Source organism: Diuraphis noxia, unplaced genomic scaffold, assembly GCF_037042655.1.
Source record: "Diuraphis noxia isolate RWA-SAM2 unplaced genomic scaffold, SU_Dnox_SAM2 contig0004, whole genome shotgun sequence".
In the NCBI taxonomy this organism is placed as follows: domain Eukaryota; kingdom Metazoa; phylum Arthropoda; class Insecta; order Hemiptera; family Aphididae; genus Diuraphis; species Diuraphis noxia.
Genome location: NW_028301714.1, coordinates 40,859,272 through 40,881,306, shown reverse-complemented (window position 1 = coordinate 40,881,306; position 22,035 = coordinate 40,859,272). Strand labels below are relative to the sequence as shown.

The 22,035-nt window shown below is 26.7% G+C and overlaps 1 protein-coding gene across 1 annotated transcript; it reads left to right on the top strand.

Annotated features, from left to right (window-relative positions):
- Window positions 1–170: 170 nt before the first annotated feature.
- Window positions 171–6,933, top strand: LOC107168684 (target of Myb1 membrane trafficking protein). Its single transcript, XM_015518174.2, has 12 exons — window positions 171–429; window positions 1,343–1,512; window positions 1,575–1,665; window positions 1,723–1,913; window positions 1,974–2,171; window positions 2,989–3,113; window positions 3,185–3,318; window positions 3,644–3,764; window positions 3,849–3,942; window positions 4,128–4,154; window positions 4,875–4,925; window positions 5,272–6,933. Exons 1-12 carry the CDS (start codon window positions 369–371, stop codon window positions 5,443–5,445), a joined length of 1,437 nt encoding a protein of 478 aa, XP_015373660.1. The 5' UTR covers window positions 171–368; the 3' UTR covers window positions 5,446–6,933.
- Window positions 6,934–22,035: the final 15,102 nt, after the last annotated feature.

The following is a 22,035-nucleotide window of genomic DNA, read 5'->3' as shown; positions in this document are numbered from 1 at the left end:
CGTGGATTAGTCGGTGCCTACTGTATAGTGCTGATGTTGGAAACACTGTAGCAACTGTTGTCACTTGTCAATAAATGAAAATAATCACACATTTTAAGAACCAATTATAACTTTTTAACATTCTGTTTTGGTTGGACAAAATTTGTTTAATGTTTATCTTATTTACCTACAATCTAGTATCTACCTATACCCTACAATAGTCTATACCATACATAATACATTACACCTGTTTTGATTTATAAATTGGATTTACTATTAACTAATTATTATTTATTACTGTAGTAGTAAAGTACCCTTTACCCATTAATACTTAGTTGTGTTTTATACTATTTACTTTACCTAAACGTATACGTACTACAAAAAAGATAATGGCTACGATATTTGGTGTATCGTTGAATCCTTTTTCAACGCCTGTAGGTGAAAAAATTGGTGAGTTTCTGTTTTCATCTACAGTGCTTTTGCACACCATATTGATAATTTCAATTGATTTTATTTAAAAATAATTTTTGTCGTCACATCTATGACAAATGTATACGTTAAATAATGTTAAATAATTATGTTTAAGATTAGTCTTAAAAACCTTTTCATACTTTTGATGATTCAAAATAATATTTAAAAGTGCATATAATTAATAACTAATAGTAGAAAGTGTAAAAATATTATTAGTAAAATTATTTATTTATTTATTTTGAGTGGGTGGTATTGTTTTTGCATCAGCAATATAAAATAAAATCTAACCATTTTGTATTCATATTTCATAGCATTTTCTTATTACATCTAAAATAAACAATAATACAAAAATGTCGTGATTTTTGAGTGCTTTTAAATTGTCCCATAATTAGTGAAATGTTGTGAATATGGAAAAATATATTTGATTAATATTTACCATAAACCATAACTAAATATCAATAATCTTCAATAGCTACATCTATATTCTTATCCAACTATGTACCTATTCAGTTAATATTATTATTATTATTAATGTATTATATAATAATGCTTAATAAATTGAGATTCCTGTTAACCAGATATTTAAGGTGATGTTTATTGCTTAACATGTAGAATTTTAAATGCTCATTGTTTGGTGAAAATTTAAATTAAAAAAATCATGAGATGTCCAAATTAATTTCTTTCCTTGAACTCTTATAATAGTCAATTCACTCTAATATAATATAAGATATCAAATTAGAACAAAATATCTTGTTCTATTGTTAATCTTGTTTGTAAGTTTTATTTTAGGTACATTAATTCAACTTTGTATTACAATTATTAAATATTTCTTTTTTAATAGTATCAAATAATTTATAATAAATTGTAATATTATGTTTGTTTTTATCAATAGAATTAGCAACTGATGGAGGCTTGGCTTCTGAAAATTGGTCACTTAATATGGAAATTTGTGATATGATTAATGACACAGAAGAAGGACCTAAAGATGCAATTAAAGCAATTCGTAAAAGATTGCTTCAAAATGCAGGAAAAAATCATAAAATTATCATGTATACCTTGACAGTAAGTAATAAGTATTATAACTAACTATAGATTTTAATTGTTTACATTATTTGACTAATTAGGTTTTGGAAACATGTGTGAAAAATTGTGGTAGACGATTCCACGTTTTAGTTTGTAACAAAGAATTTTCTCAAGATTTAATTAAGCTAATTGGTAAGCAAACTATTTAAACATTATTTGTTATAAATTATACACTATATATTAATTTAGGCCCAAAAAATGATCCACCTACCATTGTTCAAGAAAAAGTGTTAAGTCTTATTCAAAGTTGGGCAGATGCATTTCGTAATCAACCTGATCTACAAGGAGTTTATCTTGTATATAGAGAACTTCGTCAAAAAGGAATTGAATTTCCTATGACAAATCTTGATACTATGGCCCCAATACATACACCTCATAAAGTAAGTTTTGTACAAATATAAATTAAATTTTTATTAAATTCATATTATAATTTTCCATAGAGTTATTCTGAAGAGCTCAAACCAGCAATCTGTTCACATTCAAATGATCAAACAAACAGTAGGTCAAACAGACAAGATCAACTAAATAAACTGAATTCTGATTTGGAGTTAGTTCGTGGTAATATGACGGTGTTGAATGAAATGCTCTCAGAATTGGTACCAGGAAAAGAAGATGAATCAGATGTTCAACTTTTAACTGTAACTATTTCATCAACTAACATTCACAAAATTTTTAAACTATCAGCATTTAGAGAATTTCATGCTGGTCTTAAAAACAAATAACAGCAAATTTTCGTGCAGGTGTTCCAATTTTGTGTTGTTGGCTTTTATATTAAAGTGAAATATTCCATTATTAAATCATTATCTGTATTCTGTCATTAGTTTTTATAATGATTTAATTTATAAGCGAGTTATGAGAATTCTTAAATTTTACATATTCGTAACTTATGTATTGGTTAAAATATAAAAACCCAAAAAGAGAACACATATACTTACTTTATAATTTGATAATTGCTCAAATTGCTAACACGTAATTAGATCTTCTGTATTCAGATTGAATGTTCTACTTTTGTAAGGACTGACGACTGTGGATGATGCCAAACAACTTAATTTTTATCATTCACTATTTTAAATGCTCTAATTGATGCCAATTGGTACTCTAACTTTTTAATAAATGCACTACAATTTAGTTAGCATTACAATTAAAATCTTCGTTTTTGTTGGTGTCTTCTATAAGTATATTTTATCAATAACATGTTAAGTGTGCATTGATGTTTTAATTACATAATTTTTTTAAATCCCAATTTTTTTGCATCATATACTAAAATATGATACACGGTATATGTGTTAAGTGGATGAAGAATTTTCTATAATATTATGGATATATTTAATATGAATATTATTTAAAAATATGATATCTAAAATCTATTTACTTTAAAAACAATATAAACTAGATGTTTCCGAACAGAACTGATCAATTTTTGATATGATTACTAAACAATAAAAATATTTTTAGGATTTATATACTACGTGTAAAGCAATGCAAGAAAGAATTGTTGAACTCCTTGCTAAATTATCAGATGGTGAACTTACTGAACAGCTCTTACAAGTCAATGATGATTTAAACAATCTTTTTCTACGGTTAGCTTTTATACTACTCAATATTTCAAAAAACATTGCATTTATTTACAAGTTTGTATTGTGTAAAATAGTTATAGCAGATATGAAAAGAATAGAGAAGCGGAATGTAGCTCTGTGGATGGTCCATCTATAAAAACAACTGATTTACTCCAAGGTTTTATTGATGAGCCAATTGCTACAACTTCAAACCAATTTTCAAAACTGAGTAATTATAAAAAAATTTAATACAATATCATAAAGTTTAAATCCTAATTTACTACTCCTCTATCAATTATAATGAAAATGTACCTGATTTAGTAACAACACATAGAGGTGTAGATTCTAAAACATAATCTAATAGGCAAAAAACATATTTTATTCTTACTACATTACTTTTTTAAAGGAACGTTTTAGATTGAATATTTGGGTACCCACAACACAAATATCTAGTTATATCACTACAAATGATAGCGCAACAGTTCATTTTTATAACTCTTCCTGAAAAATTAAAATATACAAATAAAACTATTTATGAAATATTTACTTTTTAGGTGTTAATAATGAAAAGCCTAAACAGAATCTTCCTGCAGATTTGCTTACTAGTATTCATACAGATGACTTTGATATGTTTGCTCAATCTCGATCAGTATCATATGAAAATACAAAAGTTGGGTAATAATAATATTTGATTAATCATAAAAAGTTAATATTTTTTTACTGAACATAGAAATTAAAGTAATTTTATCAATTATTTAGTGGAAGTAGTTATGATGCCAATCTAAAGCCAGATCAAGTCAACAGCTTAGCTTCTTTGACTCAAGCTCGATCACAAAATGTGACAACAAAAGATGTAAGTATCCACCTCAAGTGTCATATTTTAATGATATAATCCATATTGTTTTTAAATGTATTAAATTAATAGATTATATTATTCATATATTATTATATCCTTTATAATTGAAATCACGTTTGTATAAAGCAATTGTTATTGTGTTAGTAATATTTGTGTGTGTATTGTGTGGGTTCTGACCTTAGGATTGTGCTCATGAAGATGTCATCAGGGTAAGAGTACATTATTTATAAGATGAAATTATGCCCTGATAATATGTTTTAACATTACTTGCTTGTCATAATATATGAGTAATTTTATTATATTATCATTTATATACAATGCAAAAATTAAAACCATTATTTATTATAATTATTTTATGATTATGCATCATCAATGTTTGTACCTTTACATGCAGTGTAAATTAAAATGCATGATATTTTTTTTTAGTTAAATTTTTGCGTTTCAGTTCTAATTAATAATCACCAAATACTACCAGTATAACATAATTAGAAGAATATGTATGTGATATATATTTTGATCAATAATAATTAAAGTTAACATAAAATAAGAAATTTCCCCTAAAATATTTTAATACAGTTAATTGCTATGTTGGTATGGTATGTTTAGTTACCTAATGCAATTAATTATACTTTTAGAAATAAACACAATACACAATATTGATGTCTTCTATAATCAAGTTTAAGCACACATCTAAAAAAATTGCTTCTAATTTGATTGACTTGTGCATCTACTAATTAATAGTTATTTATAATTAATTTTATTATTTAATACATTAATTTTATTGCAAATTGATGTACTTATTAAACGTTTTAAGTAATTAACTAAATTTTTCAAAGCTTTTTTCTTTTATTTTAAATATTTCTAACCATTTATTTCATAATTATTTTGTTTATTATTTAAAAATATATTTTTTCTTTTTAATATTTCAGATGCATAGTGAACAAGATTTTGATGAAATAGCAGCTTGGCTCAGTGAAAATGTAAGTATTATAATAAATAATATGCGTTAATATTATATTTGTTAGTAAATTTTATAGAATTATATTAATTGTATGAAAATTATAAGATTTTAATTAAAAGCAACTTGTTTAGCACTGATGAGTATATTTATTTTTGAATAATGAGTATAATGATATTTTTATAAAAAAAAAACATCATTATTCTATCTTAATGATTTTATTTTATCTTAAACATAACAGTCTTATTAACTAGGTATTACTTAGTCTTAAATTAAGTTTAATAAAACAAAATATTAATATTTTTTCTGTCCAATATTAATGTACTTATGTATTTATTTAAATAACTATATTTTTATTTAATTTTTAGCCGGGGAATTCTGCAGCACCAGGTGTTGAAATCGAAGAATCTCTATCAAGCAGTGAATTTGAGAGATTCTTAGCAGAAAGAGCAGCAGCTGCTGAACATTTAACCACAGGAAATAATGATAATGAATCAAGACGTAGCAAAGAAAAACAAGGTGATACCATGTTTGCTTTGTAAGGCATAACAATATAATTTTGAAATATTTAATTTATTAGTCAATAATTGAATATTAATCATAAAACTTGTCTAGGCATTAATCAATATTATTGAGTTTATTCTAAATTAAAAAAAATGTTTTAATTCATCATTTAAATTAGTGTCTAATTTTGAGTTTAAAAATAAGTCATTATTTTGAAGACTTTATAGATATTTATTTCTATAATATTGTTTGGAGCCTGGCGGTTGGCCTCGGTCATTATTGTTTGCTACGGTCAGGCATCGCCCAAGATAGTGTCGCTAGAACCCGTTTCTCATGAATTATTAAACATATTTTTACAGCTATAATTTCTTAATTGGAATTAATATATATAAATACAATGTTAAAAAATGGTTGTAATTGTGTTTTTTTCCAAATTCCTTGTGTAAATCAAAATGTTACGGAAAATATTAATTTTTTTTATAATGTACAATTATTTTTTATAAATGTTATCATTTCGTTAAATGTTAACTACAATAACAGGTATTCATACTTATTCCACTCTAGCATGTTGTCATTAGATTGATTATACTGTTTTAACATCTTACTATTCCAATAGATTTATTTTTAAATTTTATAATTTTCATAAGATTATAAATACTAATTTTTGTTTCTGTGTTATAAATGATATATTTTTAAGCTTAAATAAACCATAATAATTATCATTGTACTAAAATATTTCAACATTCTTAGATGTTCTGTTATTTGGTTGTATGTTGTTATTTTTTGAAAAATTTACATTTTCTTTACTAAAAACTTATCTTAATATGTATATGAATTATTCCAATCGTTGTTTATTTAAGAATGTATTTATTGTTAATTTAATTTTAGTTTTAATTATTTACAATTTAACCATGTACCACTTGTATGCACATTTTAATTAAATTTTTTTGTTTGTTTATGATGTATAAGTCATATTATATTATACCTATGGTACATTATGTATTGTGTTGCACTATACACTTTCTTACTATGGGAATTATTAACTTATTTTGGAACTAAATATAATTACTATTAAAATATCAATTTAATAAATATGTTAAAAATGTAATTAATTATTTTGTTGCGTTCACTGTGGGCCACTATTATGGTCATGTACATTTGTGCAAATGCTATGGTCCATTTGCTTTAATTTTTTAGAACTGAAGGTTAATAAAAATGTTTGCATTTAGAAGAGTTCAATACTATCTTTGGTATATAAGTAGCAATTTTTATTTGTTTTATTATTATACCCCATAATTTATTGTAATATTCCATGAATTTTTTGTTAAACCAATTACATTATAGCATTAAATATTTATATATTAATCCATTAGTCAATAGTACATAATTTAAAAAGTACTGTTTTTAAAATTGAAATGTAGAAACTTTTATAACTGTTTAAATGTCTAAAATGCTAAGTAATATTATCCCTGTAATTAAATTAAACCTCAACCAAAATAAAACTGAAAATATAATTTTTGATAAAACTGCATCTCTAATATTCTTTATCTAATGTTATTTACACAAAATACTAATGACTTTTTTTTTATTATTATTATTTTTGTTAATTAAGGCATTCCTAGCTAGAATAGCTATCTAAGCCTACTGATATATACAATTTTTTTACAGTTTTTTTTTTTTTACTAATGACTAATATAAGTGTCTTTTACTTATTTTATTTTTTAAAAGCTATATTTACAATTTACAAACTACATAAAGCACAATAAGTAAATTGGATAATAATAGTTATAAAAAGTGTGTCTTTATTAAAGTTATATACTTACATTTTTGCATTATAACTATATACTTCTCATTTACTGAAAGATTTATTTAATTTTTTAAGTTCTTGTGACCATGTGAGTTTAATCATTTATTTTTTTCACCTTCTATTGTCACATGGTATTTTTATTTTTTTTTTTTGAACAACAGTTTTTAATTATACAATGATTATATATAAAAATTAAAAAATATTTTTTATATTCTAATCACCAGTAAACACTATTCCAACTATCAAAAAAGTCATAATAAAATTAGAAAATTGGTCCGCTAATAATCCCCTCTGCAATAGCCTCAATGATATTTAAATATTTTCACCGATTATCAAGTACCTGTAGATATCATAGAGGTCGAGAGAATAGGAAGTGTATGATATATGGCAAAGATAAGAAAAGTGAGTAAGTATATGGGATATGAGAATGTTGAGTTCGGTGTGTAAGGGACAAATGAGGATAGAGTAAGAAATCAATTAATTAAGGGGAGTGTTAATTGAGCACTGCAGTCATGTACCTATATATTGCCTATACATTATGCCGGCCAACTACAAAACGCTTTACCTACGTTATTGATTGGACGTTTTTTGTCTCCGTCTTACAAGTGCATATACCATTCAAAGCAAATTAATTACGCTCAGCAGATCACATATTTAGCTCCATTAGTTTAAAAATTAAAGTGAATCGACCTATAGTGAAAATTGGTGTTAAGAACTTATCTGTTGTTTGTGTGTGGGGTTTTAACGATAGTTCAATTTTGTATAGCAAGTTATGCGTGTATAGAAAGAGTATACTCTTTAATCTATAGATTAAAAATTTCATGGATTGAAGTAGCAACTGATGCGACAGCTGAGCAATTGTTTTATCGATTTGCCTAATAAATAACCCCGGAAAAAACCCCCGAAAAAATAACTCCGTGAAAAAATAATCCTATAATAAAATTGATTTGTAAGGTGTTTAGGTGTACCTGCAGGCTGCAGGCACCTACCTTTTTGTAATACAATTCAATTTCAATAATATAATAATAATTTAAAACAAATTGTCAAATTTTTCAATTACGGTAAAAACGAATGGAAATGTCAATAATATATAAATAAAAAATATTCACCATAAATGTGTAATACAATGATGTTCATGATCAATTTTAATTAAACGTTTTTTATCCAGGGAAGTTTTTAAAATACATGGACATTTGTGACTATTTTTTTTTGCAGCATTTCCACCTTATAAAATTTAAACACTCTTTGTGTACAACATACATATACTTTTTAAATGCCAAATTTTCTTTGCCTTCTGGCTCTCAAAAATATCTAGTATTAGTAGTATTATATCCATATTATTATTCAAATAGAAATTAAAACAAAGCACAGAGAAATCTATAATATACGAAAACACACTGTAGTACCAAATACTGAGAAATGAACTCACAGGACTTGACAAATTTTATAAATTACCGCTTCTATCAGAGCATTAAAGATAAAGGTACTTTTCTAATATTATATAATCTATCCATTATATTATTATTTCACATTGTCGCTGTACCTTGTTATTATATATATGATCGATATGACAGACAGACTGGCATCGTGCTCTGAATCGTTTTTATCGTAGGTTAATCAATAATTTATCATTGAATCCAAAATTAACGTTATTTGTGGGAACATAAAAATAATACGTAGCTAATAGGTATATTAAACATTTTTTAATTTTTTTCACGCAATGACATATTAATACCAATATTTAGATTAATTTGCAAAATCTCATTTGGGGTTATTTTTTCTGTGGTTATTTTTTCACGGGGTTATTTGTTCGGGGTTCTTTTTTTCGGGGTCTAAATTTCCGGAGTTATTTTTTCGCGATACCGTTTTATCATATACACTTCTGAAAATGTCAAGAAAAGAGTACATTTTTATAGAAGAGTAGTTTTCACGTGTGCATGTTGCTGACGAAACGAGCGTCGGCGGTAGCCTCTGACACGACAACGACCAAGACCACGACGACGCCACCGCACGGGAAACGACGACAACAGCACAACATCGCTGTAGCCGTACAACAGCAGCATCAAAAACAACAGCACAACAATCATCAGCAACAAAACCTTCATCATCTCCATCAACATCATTCGGCAGTCGTTCAAAAGGGTCAAATGCAGCCGCAGCAGCAGTCCGTAGATGACGAAAAGAATAGCAGTAACAAGAGACGGTGGTTCCCTGACCCGGAACCCGGTACTTAAGAGGACGCCACACCCGCATGTGTTGTCTTCGTCTTTCAAGTGCGTAACATGGCAAATTTTATGCTCAGCAGTTCCAATTTAGCTGCTTTTGAAAATTAAACTGTATATAGAGAACACTAACATAAACATTTGGTGAATATTAAAAGTATATACAGTGATTAGTTTATGAATAACAATCATATAAAAAAATCGATTTGGTCGAAAACTGGTTTTGCGTAAAAATTCCCGTTTTTCTGTCACTTTTTTTTTTATTTTTCTCGATTTTTTTGAAAACTGTTGGAAAATGTTTACTTTTGACCTATAATGCACCAAGGATATTCACTTTTCCATCGGAAACCACCCTCATTGTTAGAAATTGAAGCATTATTCCGACTAGTTATGCTGTACATAGACACAAAAATAAAACACACATCATTGTAAAATCAATACATTCATCACTTCGTTCAGAATCTAAAACCATTTTTTTGTAAAAAAAAAATTATTTACATCAACAACGGTGTAGTTTTTTTTTTTTAATTTTGAGACTTTACAAATGTCAAATTTCTTTTCCAGTTTGTTTCAATTAATTTTAATCGCTTTTTACCACATAAGCAAGCAGCGTAAATAGAATCTGACATTATATTTTTATTATTGACAAAAATTATAAAATATAATAACTTTAATAGTACAATAATGTTTTATAATTTCTTTTTTAATCCTTAAAATTATTTGCCAGCGGGTGCCAATACCCCCTTTCTATTTTTATTTTCAAAACATAGATCTAGTTTATTTTTGTGGTCACAATTTTCAAACTTTTTTAACCACTAGCAACTAAAAAATATAATTTTATCATGATCTAATTATCATTTATTTTTCTTAAGAATACATAGTGCAGTCTTCGTTGTGTATTCTAAGAATATAATTGTTTCCAAATTACTTTTTTGATCCATTAAAACAATTTGCTTGCGGGCGACAATACCCTCTTTCCAATTTTATTTTCAAAATATAGCTCTTGTTTATTTTTGTAGTCACAATTTTCCAACATTTTTAAACATGTTCAACTAAAAAACATAATTATATCATGATTTAATTATCCTTCTTTTATTTTTATAGAGAATACATATTGCAGTCTCTTCATAGTGCATTAAAAGTAATTAAATCATGATAAAATTATGTTACTTAGTGGCAAGTGCCTTATTAAGATTAAAAATTGTGTCCACAAAAATAAAGTATAGATACATTTTGAAAATCAAAAATGGAAGGGGGGTATTGGCGCCCGTAGGCAAATGATTTTTAAGGATCAAAAAAGAAATTTGTCAAAAATTATAGTATTGGATTACACAATGAAGTCTGCACTATGATATCTCTAGAAAAACAAAAGAAGGATAATTAAATCATGATCAAATTATATTTTATAATGGGAAGTTGCTAATAAAGTTTAAAAGTTGTTTCCACAAAAATAAACAATAGCTATATTTTGAAAATCAAAAATGGAAGGGGGGTATTGGCGCCCGCAGGCAAATCATTTTTAAGAAACAAATAAGAAATTTGGCAAAAATTATAGTTTTGAAATACACAATGAAGACTGCACTATGATATCTCTAGAAAAACAAATGAATGATAATTAAATCATGATAAAATTATGTGTTTCGTGGGAAGTGGCTAATAAAATTTAAAAAGTGTGTTCACAAAAATAAACTATAGCTATATTTTGAAAATAAAAATGGAAAGGGGGTATTGGCGCCCGCAGGCAAATGATTTTTAAGGATCAAAAAAGAAAGTTGGCAAAAATTATAGTTTTAGGATACACAATGAAGACTGCACTAAGTATATTCAATAAAAACAAAAGAACGATCTTTAAATTATGATAAAATTATGTTTTTAGTGGGAAGTGGCTAATAAAATTTAAAAAGTGTGTTCACAAAAATAAAGTATAGTTACATTTTGAAAATCAAAAATGGATGGGGAGTGTTGGCGCCCACAGGCAAATGATTTTTAAGGATCAAAAAAGAAATTTGATAAAAATATGGTCTTTAAAAACACAATGAAGACTGCAGAATTTACTTTCAAGAAAAATGAAATGAATTCAAAAATGAAGGATAATTAAATCATGCTATAATTATATTTTATTATGGGAAGTTGCTTATAAAGTTTAAAAGTTGTTTCCACAAAAATAAATTATTGCTATATTTTGAAAATCAAAAATGGAAAGGGGGTATTGGCGCCCGCAGGCAAATGATTTTTAAGGATCAAAAAAAAAGTTGGCAAAAATTATAGTTTGAAATACACAATGAAGACTGCACTATGATATCTCTAGAAAAACAAAAGAAGGTTAATTAAATCATGAAAAAATTATATTTTATAACGGAAAGTAGCTAATAAAGTTTAAAAGTTGTTTCCACAAAAATAAACTATAACTATATTTTGAAAATAAAAATGGAAATGGGGTAATGGCGCCCGCAGGCAAATGATTTTTAAGGATCAAAAAAGAAATTTGGCATAAATTATAGTTTTGGAATATACAATGAAGACTGCATTATGTTTTGTCAAGAAATAGAAATGAATAAAAAATGAAAGATAATTAAATCATGATAAAATTATGTTTTTTAGTGGCAAGTGGCTTTTAATGTTTAAAAGTTGTTTCCACAAAAATAAACTATAGCTATATTTTGAAAATAAAAATGGAAAGGGGTATTGGCGCCCACAGGCAAATGATTTTTAAGGATCAAAAAAGAAAGTTGGCAAAAATTATAGTTTTGGAATACATAATTAAGACTGCACTATGTAATCTCAAGAAAAACAAAATAATGATAATTAAATCATGATAAAATTATGTTTTTAGTGGGAAGTGGCTCATAAAATTTAAAAAGTGTGTTCACAAAAATAAAGTATAACTATATTTTGAAAATAAAAATGGAAAGGGGTATTGGCGCCCGCAGGCAAATGATTTTTAAGGATCAAAAAAGAATGTTGGCAAAAATTATAGTTTTAGAATACACAATGAAGACTGCACTATGTATACTCAATAAAAACAAAAGAACGATTATTTAATTATGATTAAATTATATTTTATAATGGGAAGGTTCTAATAAAATTTAAAAATTGTGTCCACAAAAATAAACTATAGCTATATTTTGTAAATAAAAATGGAAAGGGGTATTGGCGCCCGCAGGCAAATGATTTTTAAGGATCAAAAAAGAAATTTGGCATAAATTATAGTTTTGGAATATACAATGAAGACTGCACTATGATATCTCTAGAAAAACAAATGAATGATAATTAAATCATGATAAAATTATGTGTTTCGTGGGAAGTGGCTAATAAAATTTAAAAAGTGTGTTCACAAAAATAAACTATAGCTATATTTTGAAAATAAAAATGGAAAGGGGGTATTGGCGCCCGCAGGCAAATGATTTTTAAGGATCAAAAAAGAAAGTTGGCAAAAATTATAGTTTTGGAATACATAATTAAGACTGCACTATGTAATCTCAAGAAAAACAAAATAATGATAATTAAATCATGATAAAATTATGTTTTTTGTGGGAAGTGGCTAATAAAATTTAAAAAGTGTGTTCACAAAAATAAAGTATAGGTACATTTTGAAAATCAAAAATGGAAGGGAGGTATTGGCGCCCGTAGGCAAATGGTTTTTAAGGATCAAAAAAGAAATTTGTCAAAAATTATAGTATTGAAATACACAATGAAGACTGCACAATGTTTTTTCAAGAAAAAGAAATGAAATGAAAAATGAAGGATAATTAAATCATGCTATAATTATATTTTAATATGGAAAGTTGCTTATAAAGTTTAAAAGTTGTTTCCACAAGAATAAATTATTGCTATATTCTGAAGATCAAAAATGGAAAGGGGTATTGGTGCCCACAGGCAAATGATTTTTAAGGATCAAAAAAGAAAGTTGGCAAAAATTATAGTTTTGGAATACATAATTAAGACTGCACTATGTAATCTCAAGAAAAACAAAATAATGATAATTAAATCATGATAAAATTATGTTTTTAGTGGGAAGTGGCTCATAAAATTTAAAAAGTGTGTTCACAAAAATAAAGTATAACTATATTTTGAAAATAAAAATGGAAAGGGGTATTGGCGCCCGCAGGCAAATGATTTTTAAGGATTAAAAAAGAATGTTGGCAAAAATTATAGTTTTAGAATACACAATGAAGACTGCACTATGTATACTCAATAAAAACAAAAGAACGATTATTTAATTATGATTAAATTATATTTTATAATGGGAAGGTTCTAATAAAATTTAAAAATTGTGTCCACAAAAATAAACTATAGCTATATTTTGTAAATAAAAATGGAAAGGGGTATTGGCGCCCGCAGGCAAATGATTTTTAAGGATCAAAAAAGAAATTTGGCATAAATTATAGTTTTGGAATATACAATGAAGACTGCATTATGTTTTGTCAAGAAATAGAAATGAATAAAAAATGAAAGATAATTAAATCATGATAAAATTATGTTTTTTAGTGGCAAGTGGCTTTTAATGTTTAAAAGTTGTTTCCACAAAAATAAACTATAGCTATATTTTGAAAATAAAAATGGAAAGGGGTATTGGCGCCCACAGGCAAATGATTTTTAAGGATCAAAAAAGAAAGTTGGCAAAAATTATAGTTTTGGAATACATAATGAAGACTGCACTATGTATACTCAATAAAAACAAAAGAAAGGTCATTAAATTATGATAAAATTATGTTTTTTAGGGGCAAGTGGCTAATAAAATTTAAACATTGTGTTCAAAAAAATAAAATAGCTATATTTTGAAAATTAAAATGGAAAGGGGGTATTGGCGCCCGCAGGCAAATGATTTTTAAGGAACAAAAAAGAAATTTGGCAAAAATTAAAGTTTGAAATACACAATGAAGACTGCACTATGATATCTCTAGAAAAACAAAAGAAGGATAATTAAATCATGAAATAATTATATTTTATAACGGAAAGTAGCTAATAATGTTTAAAAGTTGTTTCCACAAAAATAAACTATAACTATATTTTGAAAATAAAAATGGAAAGGGGGTATTGGTGCCCGCAGGCAAATGATTTTTAAGGATCAAAAAATAAATTTGAAAAAAATATGGTCTTTTAAAACACAAGACTGCAGAATGTACTTTCAAGAAAAATGAAATGAAATCAAAAATGAAGGATAATTAAATCATGCTATAATTATATTTTATTATGGGAAGTTGCTTATAAAGTTTAAAAGTTGTTTCTACAAAAATAAATTATTGCTATATTTTGAAAATCAAAAATGGAAAGGGGGTATTGGTGCCCGCAGGCAAATGATTTTTAAGGATCAAAAAAGAAAGTTGGCAAAAATTATAGTTTTGGAATACATAATTAAGACTGCACTATGTAATCTCAAGAAAAACAAAATAATGATAATTAAATCATGATAAAATTATGTTTTTAGTGGGAAGTGGCTCATAAAATTTAAAAAGTGTGTTCACAAAAATAAAGTATAACTATATTTTGAAAATAAAAATGGAAAGGGGTATTGGCGCCCGCAGGCAAATGATTTTTAAGGATCAAAAAAGAATGTTGGCAAAAATTATAGTTTTAGAATACACAATGAAGACTGCACTATGTATACTCAATAAAAACAAAAGAACGATTATTTAATTATGATTAAATTATATTTTATAATGGGAAGGTTCTAATAAAATTTAAAAATTGTGTCCACAAAAATAAACTATAGCTATATTTTGTAAATAAAAATGGAAAGGGGTATTGGCGCCCGCAGGCAAATGATTTTTAAGGATCAAAAAAGAAATTTGGCATAAATTATAGTTTTGGAATATACAATGAAGACTGCACTATGATATCTCTAGAAAAACAAATGAATGATAATTAAATCATGATAAAATTATGTGTTTCGTGGGAAGTGGCTAATAAAATTTAAAAAGTGTGTTCACAAAAATAAACTATAGCTATATTTTGAAAATAAAAATGGAAAGGGGGTATTGGCACCCGCAGGCAAATGATTTTTAAGGATCAAAAAAGAAAGTTGGCAAAAATTATAGTTTTGGAATACATAATTAAGACTGCACTATGTAATCTCAAGAAAAACAAAATAATGATAATTAAATCATGATAAAATTATGTTTTTTGTGGGAAGTGGCTAATAAAATTTAAAAAGTGTGTTCACAAAAATAAAGTATAGATACATTTTGAAAATCAAAAATGGAAGGGAGGTATTGGCGCCCGTAGGCAAATGGTTTTTAAGGATCAAAAAAGAAATTTGTCAAAAATTATAGTTTTGGAATACATAATTAAGACTGCACTATGTAATCTCAAGAAAAACAAAATAATGATAATTAAATCATGATAAAATTATGTTTTTTGTGGGAAGTGGCTAATAAAATTTAAAAAGTGTGTTCACAAAAATAAAGTATAGATACATTTTGAAAATCAAAAATGGAAGGGAGGTATTGGCGCCCGTAGGCAAATGGTTTTTAAGGATCAAAAAAGAAATTTGTCAAAAATTATAGTATTGAAATACACAATGAAGACTGCACAATGTTTTTTCAAGAAAAAGAAATGAAATGAAAAATGAAGGATAATTAAATCATGCTATAATTATATTTTAATATGGAAAGTTGCTTATAAAGTTTAAAAGTTGTTTCCACAAGAATAAATTATTGCTATATTCTGAAGATCAAAAATGGAAAGGGGTATTGGTGCCCACAGGCAAATGATTTTTAAGGATCAAAAAAGAAAGTTGGCAAAAATTATAGTTTTGGAATACATAATTAAGACTGCACTATGTAATCTCAAGAAAAACAAAATAATGATAATTAAATCATGATAAAATTATGTTTTTAGTGGGAAGTGGCTCATAAAATTTAAAAAGTGTGTTCACAAAAATAAAGTATAACTATATTTTGAAAATAAAAATGGAAAGGGGTATTGGCGCCCGCAGGCAAATGATTTTTAAGGATTAAAAAAGAATGTTGGCAAAAATTATAGTTTTAGAATACACAATGAAGACTGCACTATGTATACTCAATAAAAACAAAAGAACGATTATTTAATTATGATTAAATTATATTTTATAATGGGAAGGTTCTAATAAAATTTAAAAATTGTGTCCACAAAAATAAACTATAGCTATATTTTGTAAATAAAAATGGAAAGGGGTATTGGCGCCCGCAGGCAAATGATTTTTAAGGATCAAAAAAGAAAGTTGGCAAAAATTATAGTTTTGGAATACATAATTAAGACTGCACTATGTAATCTCAAGAAAAACAAAATAATGATAATTAAATCATGATAAAATTATGTTTTTTGTGGGAAGTGGCTAATAAAATTTAAAAAGTGTGTTCACAAAAATAAAGTATAGATACATTTTGAAAATCAAAAATGGAAGGGAGGTATTGGCGCCCGTAGGCAAATGGTTTTTAAGGATCAAAAAAGAAATCTGTTAAAAATTATAGTATTGAAATACACAATGAAGACTGCACAATGTTTTTTCAAGAAAAAGAAATGAAATGAAAAATGAAGGATAATTAAATCATGCTATAATTATATTTTAATATGGAAAGTTGCTTATAAAGTTTAAAAGTTGTTTCCACAAGAATAAATTATTGCTATATTTTGAAAATCAAAAATGGAAGGGAGGTATTGGCGCCCGCAGGCAAATGATTTTTAAGGATCAAAAAAGAAAGTTGGCAAAAATTATAGTTTTGGAATACATAATGAAGACTGCACTATGTATACTCAATAAAAACAAAAGAAGGATAATTAAATCATGATAAAATTATGTTTTTCGTGGGAAGTGGCTAATATAATTTAAAAAGTGTGTTCACAAAAATAAGCTATAGTTACATTTTGAAAATCAAATTTGGAAGGGGGGTATTGGCGCCCGCAGGCAAATGATTTTTAAGGATCAAAAAAGAAATTTGGAAAAAATTATCGTTTTGGAAATCACAATAAAGACTGCACTATGTATTTTTAATAAAAACAAAAGAAGGATAATTAAATCATGATAAAATTATGTTTTTTAGTGGCAAGTGGTTTATAAAATTTAAACATTGTGTTCAAAAAAATAAACTATAGCTATATTTTGAAAATTAAAATGGAAAGGGGGTATTGGCGCCCGCAGGCAAATGATTTTTAAGGAACAAAAAAGAAATTTGGCAAAAATTAAAGTTTGAAATACACAATGAAGACTGCACTATGATATTTCTAGAAAAACAAAAGAAGGATAATTAAATCATGAAATAATTATATTTTATAACGGAAAGTAGCTAATAATGTTTAAAAGTTGTTTCCACAAAAATAAACTATAACTATATTTTGAAAATAAAAATGGAAAGGGGGTATTGGTGCCCGCAGGCAAATGATTTTTAAGGATCAAAAAATAAATTTGAAAAAAATATGGTCTTTTAAAACACAAGACTGCAGAATGTACTTTCAAGAAAAATGAAATGAAATCAAAAATGAAGGATAATTAAATCATGCTATAATTATATTTTATTATGGGAAGTTGCTTATAAAGTTTAAAAGTTGTTTCTACAAAAATAAATTATTGCTATATTTTGAAAATCAAAAATGGAAAGGGGGTATTGGTGCCCGCAGGCAAATAATTTTTAAGGATCAAAAAAGAAAGTTGGCAAAAATTATAGTTTTGGAATACATAATTAAGACTGCACTATGTAATCTCAAGAAAAACAAAATAATGATAATTAAATCATGATAAAATTATGTTTTTAGTGGGAAGTGGCTCATAAAATTTAAAAAGTGTGTTCACAAAAATAAAGTATAACTATATTTTGAAAATAAAAATGGAAAGGGGTATTGGCGCCCGCAGGCAAATGATTTTTAAGGATCAAAAAAGAATGTTGGCAAAAATTATAGTTTTAGAATACACAATGAAGACTGCACTATGTATACTCAATAAAAACAAAAGAACGATTATTTAATTATGATTAAATTATATTTTATAATGGGAAGGTTCTAATAAAATTTAAAAATTGTGTCCACAAAAATAAACTATAGCTATATTTTGTAAATAAAAATGGAAAGGGGTATTGGCGCCCGCAGGCAAATGATTTTTAAGGATCAAAAAAGAAATTTGGCATAAATTATAGTTTTGGAATATACAATGAAGACTGCACTATGATATCTCTAGAAAAACAAATGAATGATAATTAAATCATGATAAAATTATGTGTTTCGTGGGAAGTGGCTAATAAAATTTAAAAAGTGTGTTCACAAAAATAAACTATAGCTATATTTTGAAAATAAAAATGGAAAGGGGGTATTGGCACCCGCAGGCAAATGATTTTTAAGGATCAAAAAAGAAAGTTGGCAAAAATTATAGTTTTGGAATACATAATTAAGACTGCACTATGTAATCTCAAGAAAAACAAAATAATGATAATTAAATCATGATAAAATTATGTTTTTTGTGGGAAGTGGCTAATAAAATTTAAAAAGTGTGTTCACAAAAATAAACTATAGCTATATTTTGTAAATAAAAATGGAAAGGGGTATTGGCGCCCGCAGGCAAATGATTTTTAAGGATCAAAAAAGAAAGTTGGCAAAAATTATAGTTTTGGAATACATAATTAAGACTGCACTATGTAATCTCAAGAAAAACAAAATAATGATAATTAAATCATGATAAAATTATGTTTTTTGTGGGAAGTGGCTAATAAAATTTAAAAAGTGTGTTCACAAAAATAAAGTATAGATACATTTTGAAAATCAAAAATGGAAGGGAGGTATTGGCGCCCGTAGGCAAATGGTTTTTAAGGATCAAAAAAGAAATCTGTCAAAAATTATAGTATTGAAATACACAATGAAGACTGCACAATGTTTTTTCAAGAAAAAGAAATGAAATGAAAAATGAAGGATAATTAAATCATGCTATAATTATATTTTAATATGGAAAGTTGCTTATAAAGTTTAAAAGTTGTTTCCACAAGAATAAATTATTGCTATATTCTGAAGATCAAAAATGGAAAGGGGTATTGGTGCCCACAGGCAAATGATTTTTAAGGATCAAAAAAGAAAGTTGGCAAAAATTATAGTTTTGGAATACATAATGAAGACTGCACTATGTATACTCTATAAAAACAAAAGAAAGGTCATTAAATTATGATAAAATTATGTTTTTTAGGGGCAAGTGGCTAATAAAATTATAGTTTGAAATACACACTGAAGACTGCACTATGATATATCTAGAAAAACAAAAGAAGGATAATTAAATCATGAATTAATTATATTTTATAACGGAAAGTAGCTAATAATGTTTAAAAGTTGTTTCCACAAAAATAAATTATTGCTATATTTTGAAAATCAAAAATGGAAGGGAGGTATTGGCGCCCGCAGGCAAATGATTTTTAAGGATCAAAAAAGAAAGTTGGCAAAAATTATAGTTTTGGAATACATAATGAAGACTGCACTATGTATACTCAATAAAAACAAAAGAAGGATAATTAAATCATGATAAAATTATGTTTTTCGTGGGAAGTGGCTAATATAATTTAAAAAGTGTGTTCACAAAAATAAGCTATAGTTACATTTTGAAAATCAAATTTGGAAGGGGGGTATTGGCGCCCGCAGGCAAATGATTTTTAAGGATCAAAAAAGAAATTTGGAAAAAATTATCGTTTTGGAAATCACAATAAAGACTGCACTATGTATTTTTAATAAAAACAAAAGAAGGATAATTAAATCATGATAAAATTATGTTTTTTAGTGGCAAGTGGTTTATAAAGTTTGAAAATTGTGAACACAAAAGTAAACTAGATTTTTATATAGTTTGTTGAACTAATTATGATCAGAGGACGCATTATTTAGTGTGATTGACATTAGTTCATATGAAATACTGGTATAACACTACTACTTGTATGGCTTTAAAACCGTGATCCAAATTATGTCAATATTAATCAGGTATATATAATATTTTAAGTTTTAAGTATTCATTATAAAAGCTAAAAAAAAAGTATGTATAATTAACTACTATATAAGTATAATATTATATGTTAGTATAAATGTATTATTAATATTTTCCTCGTTAATTTTTAAATATTTTTCATTGTTATGTTGACAATTTCGAATACCTTGTTAGTTAGTAAGAAAAGATCTATGCAAAGGTCACGACCAGTGATGATAGTCATCTATCATCACTTGAGCTCAACTTACCATTTTCGATAGGTACCTAACCTAAACTAACCTTCTGAAGACTTATGTAGGTAACCATCTACTTGTCCGCGGGGAAGGCAGTGCCGTAGCCAGGGTTAGGATTTGAGGAGGGAAGAAGTGTATACAGTACCTACTATACACCCAATACCCCTCGGGGAGGCTGACTACGACACTGGGTTTAATAAGTATCATTCTAAATGATCGTAGAACAATAAATGCTATTTGGGTAACGCGTGACAAACGGATGGTTAACTAGGACACTTTGAATAAAAAGATCCTTAGTTGATTTCCGATATAAGTGTTTATTTATCAAGTTGTTCTATTGATTGTTAACCTCTTAGAAATAGCTCTTATTATTAAGATGTAGAGCCTCTTGAAATATTTTTCTCCCTACTAGATTTTTAGGACTTCGGTGCAACTTAGATAATATATTACCTATGGATAGAGCCACGCCCATTTTTTTATGTATATAACTTTAAGCACATATTTATATGACGACGAGTGTCTGGCCGCGATGAGTGCATAAATGAGTATACACTAGTATACGTGAGGGGAACTGTTGTTAACACATCCATTATAGTACATTCTATCAAGTCTTAATCAAAAATTGTCATCTTAACTCGCAAATATGATTGGATGTAAATTGTACAAGTAATAACTAATAATTATTAAAGATATATGTGTTTGTATTGTCTCCGACTTACAAGAGTCCTGTTGAAGAGAATGAGAGTGCGACATCCTCATTAAAGCAAAACAACTTTTGTAATATTATTAGGTACATAATTGGCGTATATCTAAATTATTTTCCCTTCCAACACACTAAAATTATAGTTATCATGCTTTTTTGGGCCCAAAAACGTCGGGTGGCACCATAATGGTAATTTTATTTTTATTTTTATATGGTACCTAATAAAAAGGACCCTAGACACCAGAAATTGAATTATTACGATTTTGAATATTTTTTAAATGAAACGATCAAAAAAAATGTTTACACAATCTTTTCTACAATAAAATATTATTATTTATTATTTCAACATAACATTTTGCTGTGTGATTGGTAATCTTTACATCACAGTGTCTGTACATTTTTTGTGACAAAGATCAATTGTCCAGAAGAAAATTTAATCATCTAAAATATCTCAAATTACATACTTATTGTTAATTATTATTATTAAAAAGTTATAGTAAGAAGTATAATATCTCATATAGTCTTAAACAATGTACAATTGGTTTCTTATTACATAATATACGTTTTTTTTTTTTTAACAAATCCTTCCGCAATTATATATCCATATTGCGTGTGTTTGTTTAGAAACACGTGAGTATGTGGGGTAAGGATTCGTCACTAAGAACCCAGGTGGTCACCCATCCAGGAGCTAATGACGCCAGACGATGTTTGACCACGGCAAATCACCGCGCCACACCATACC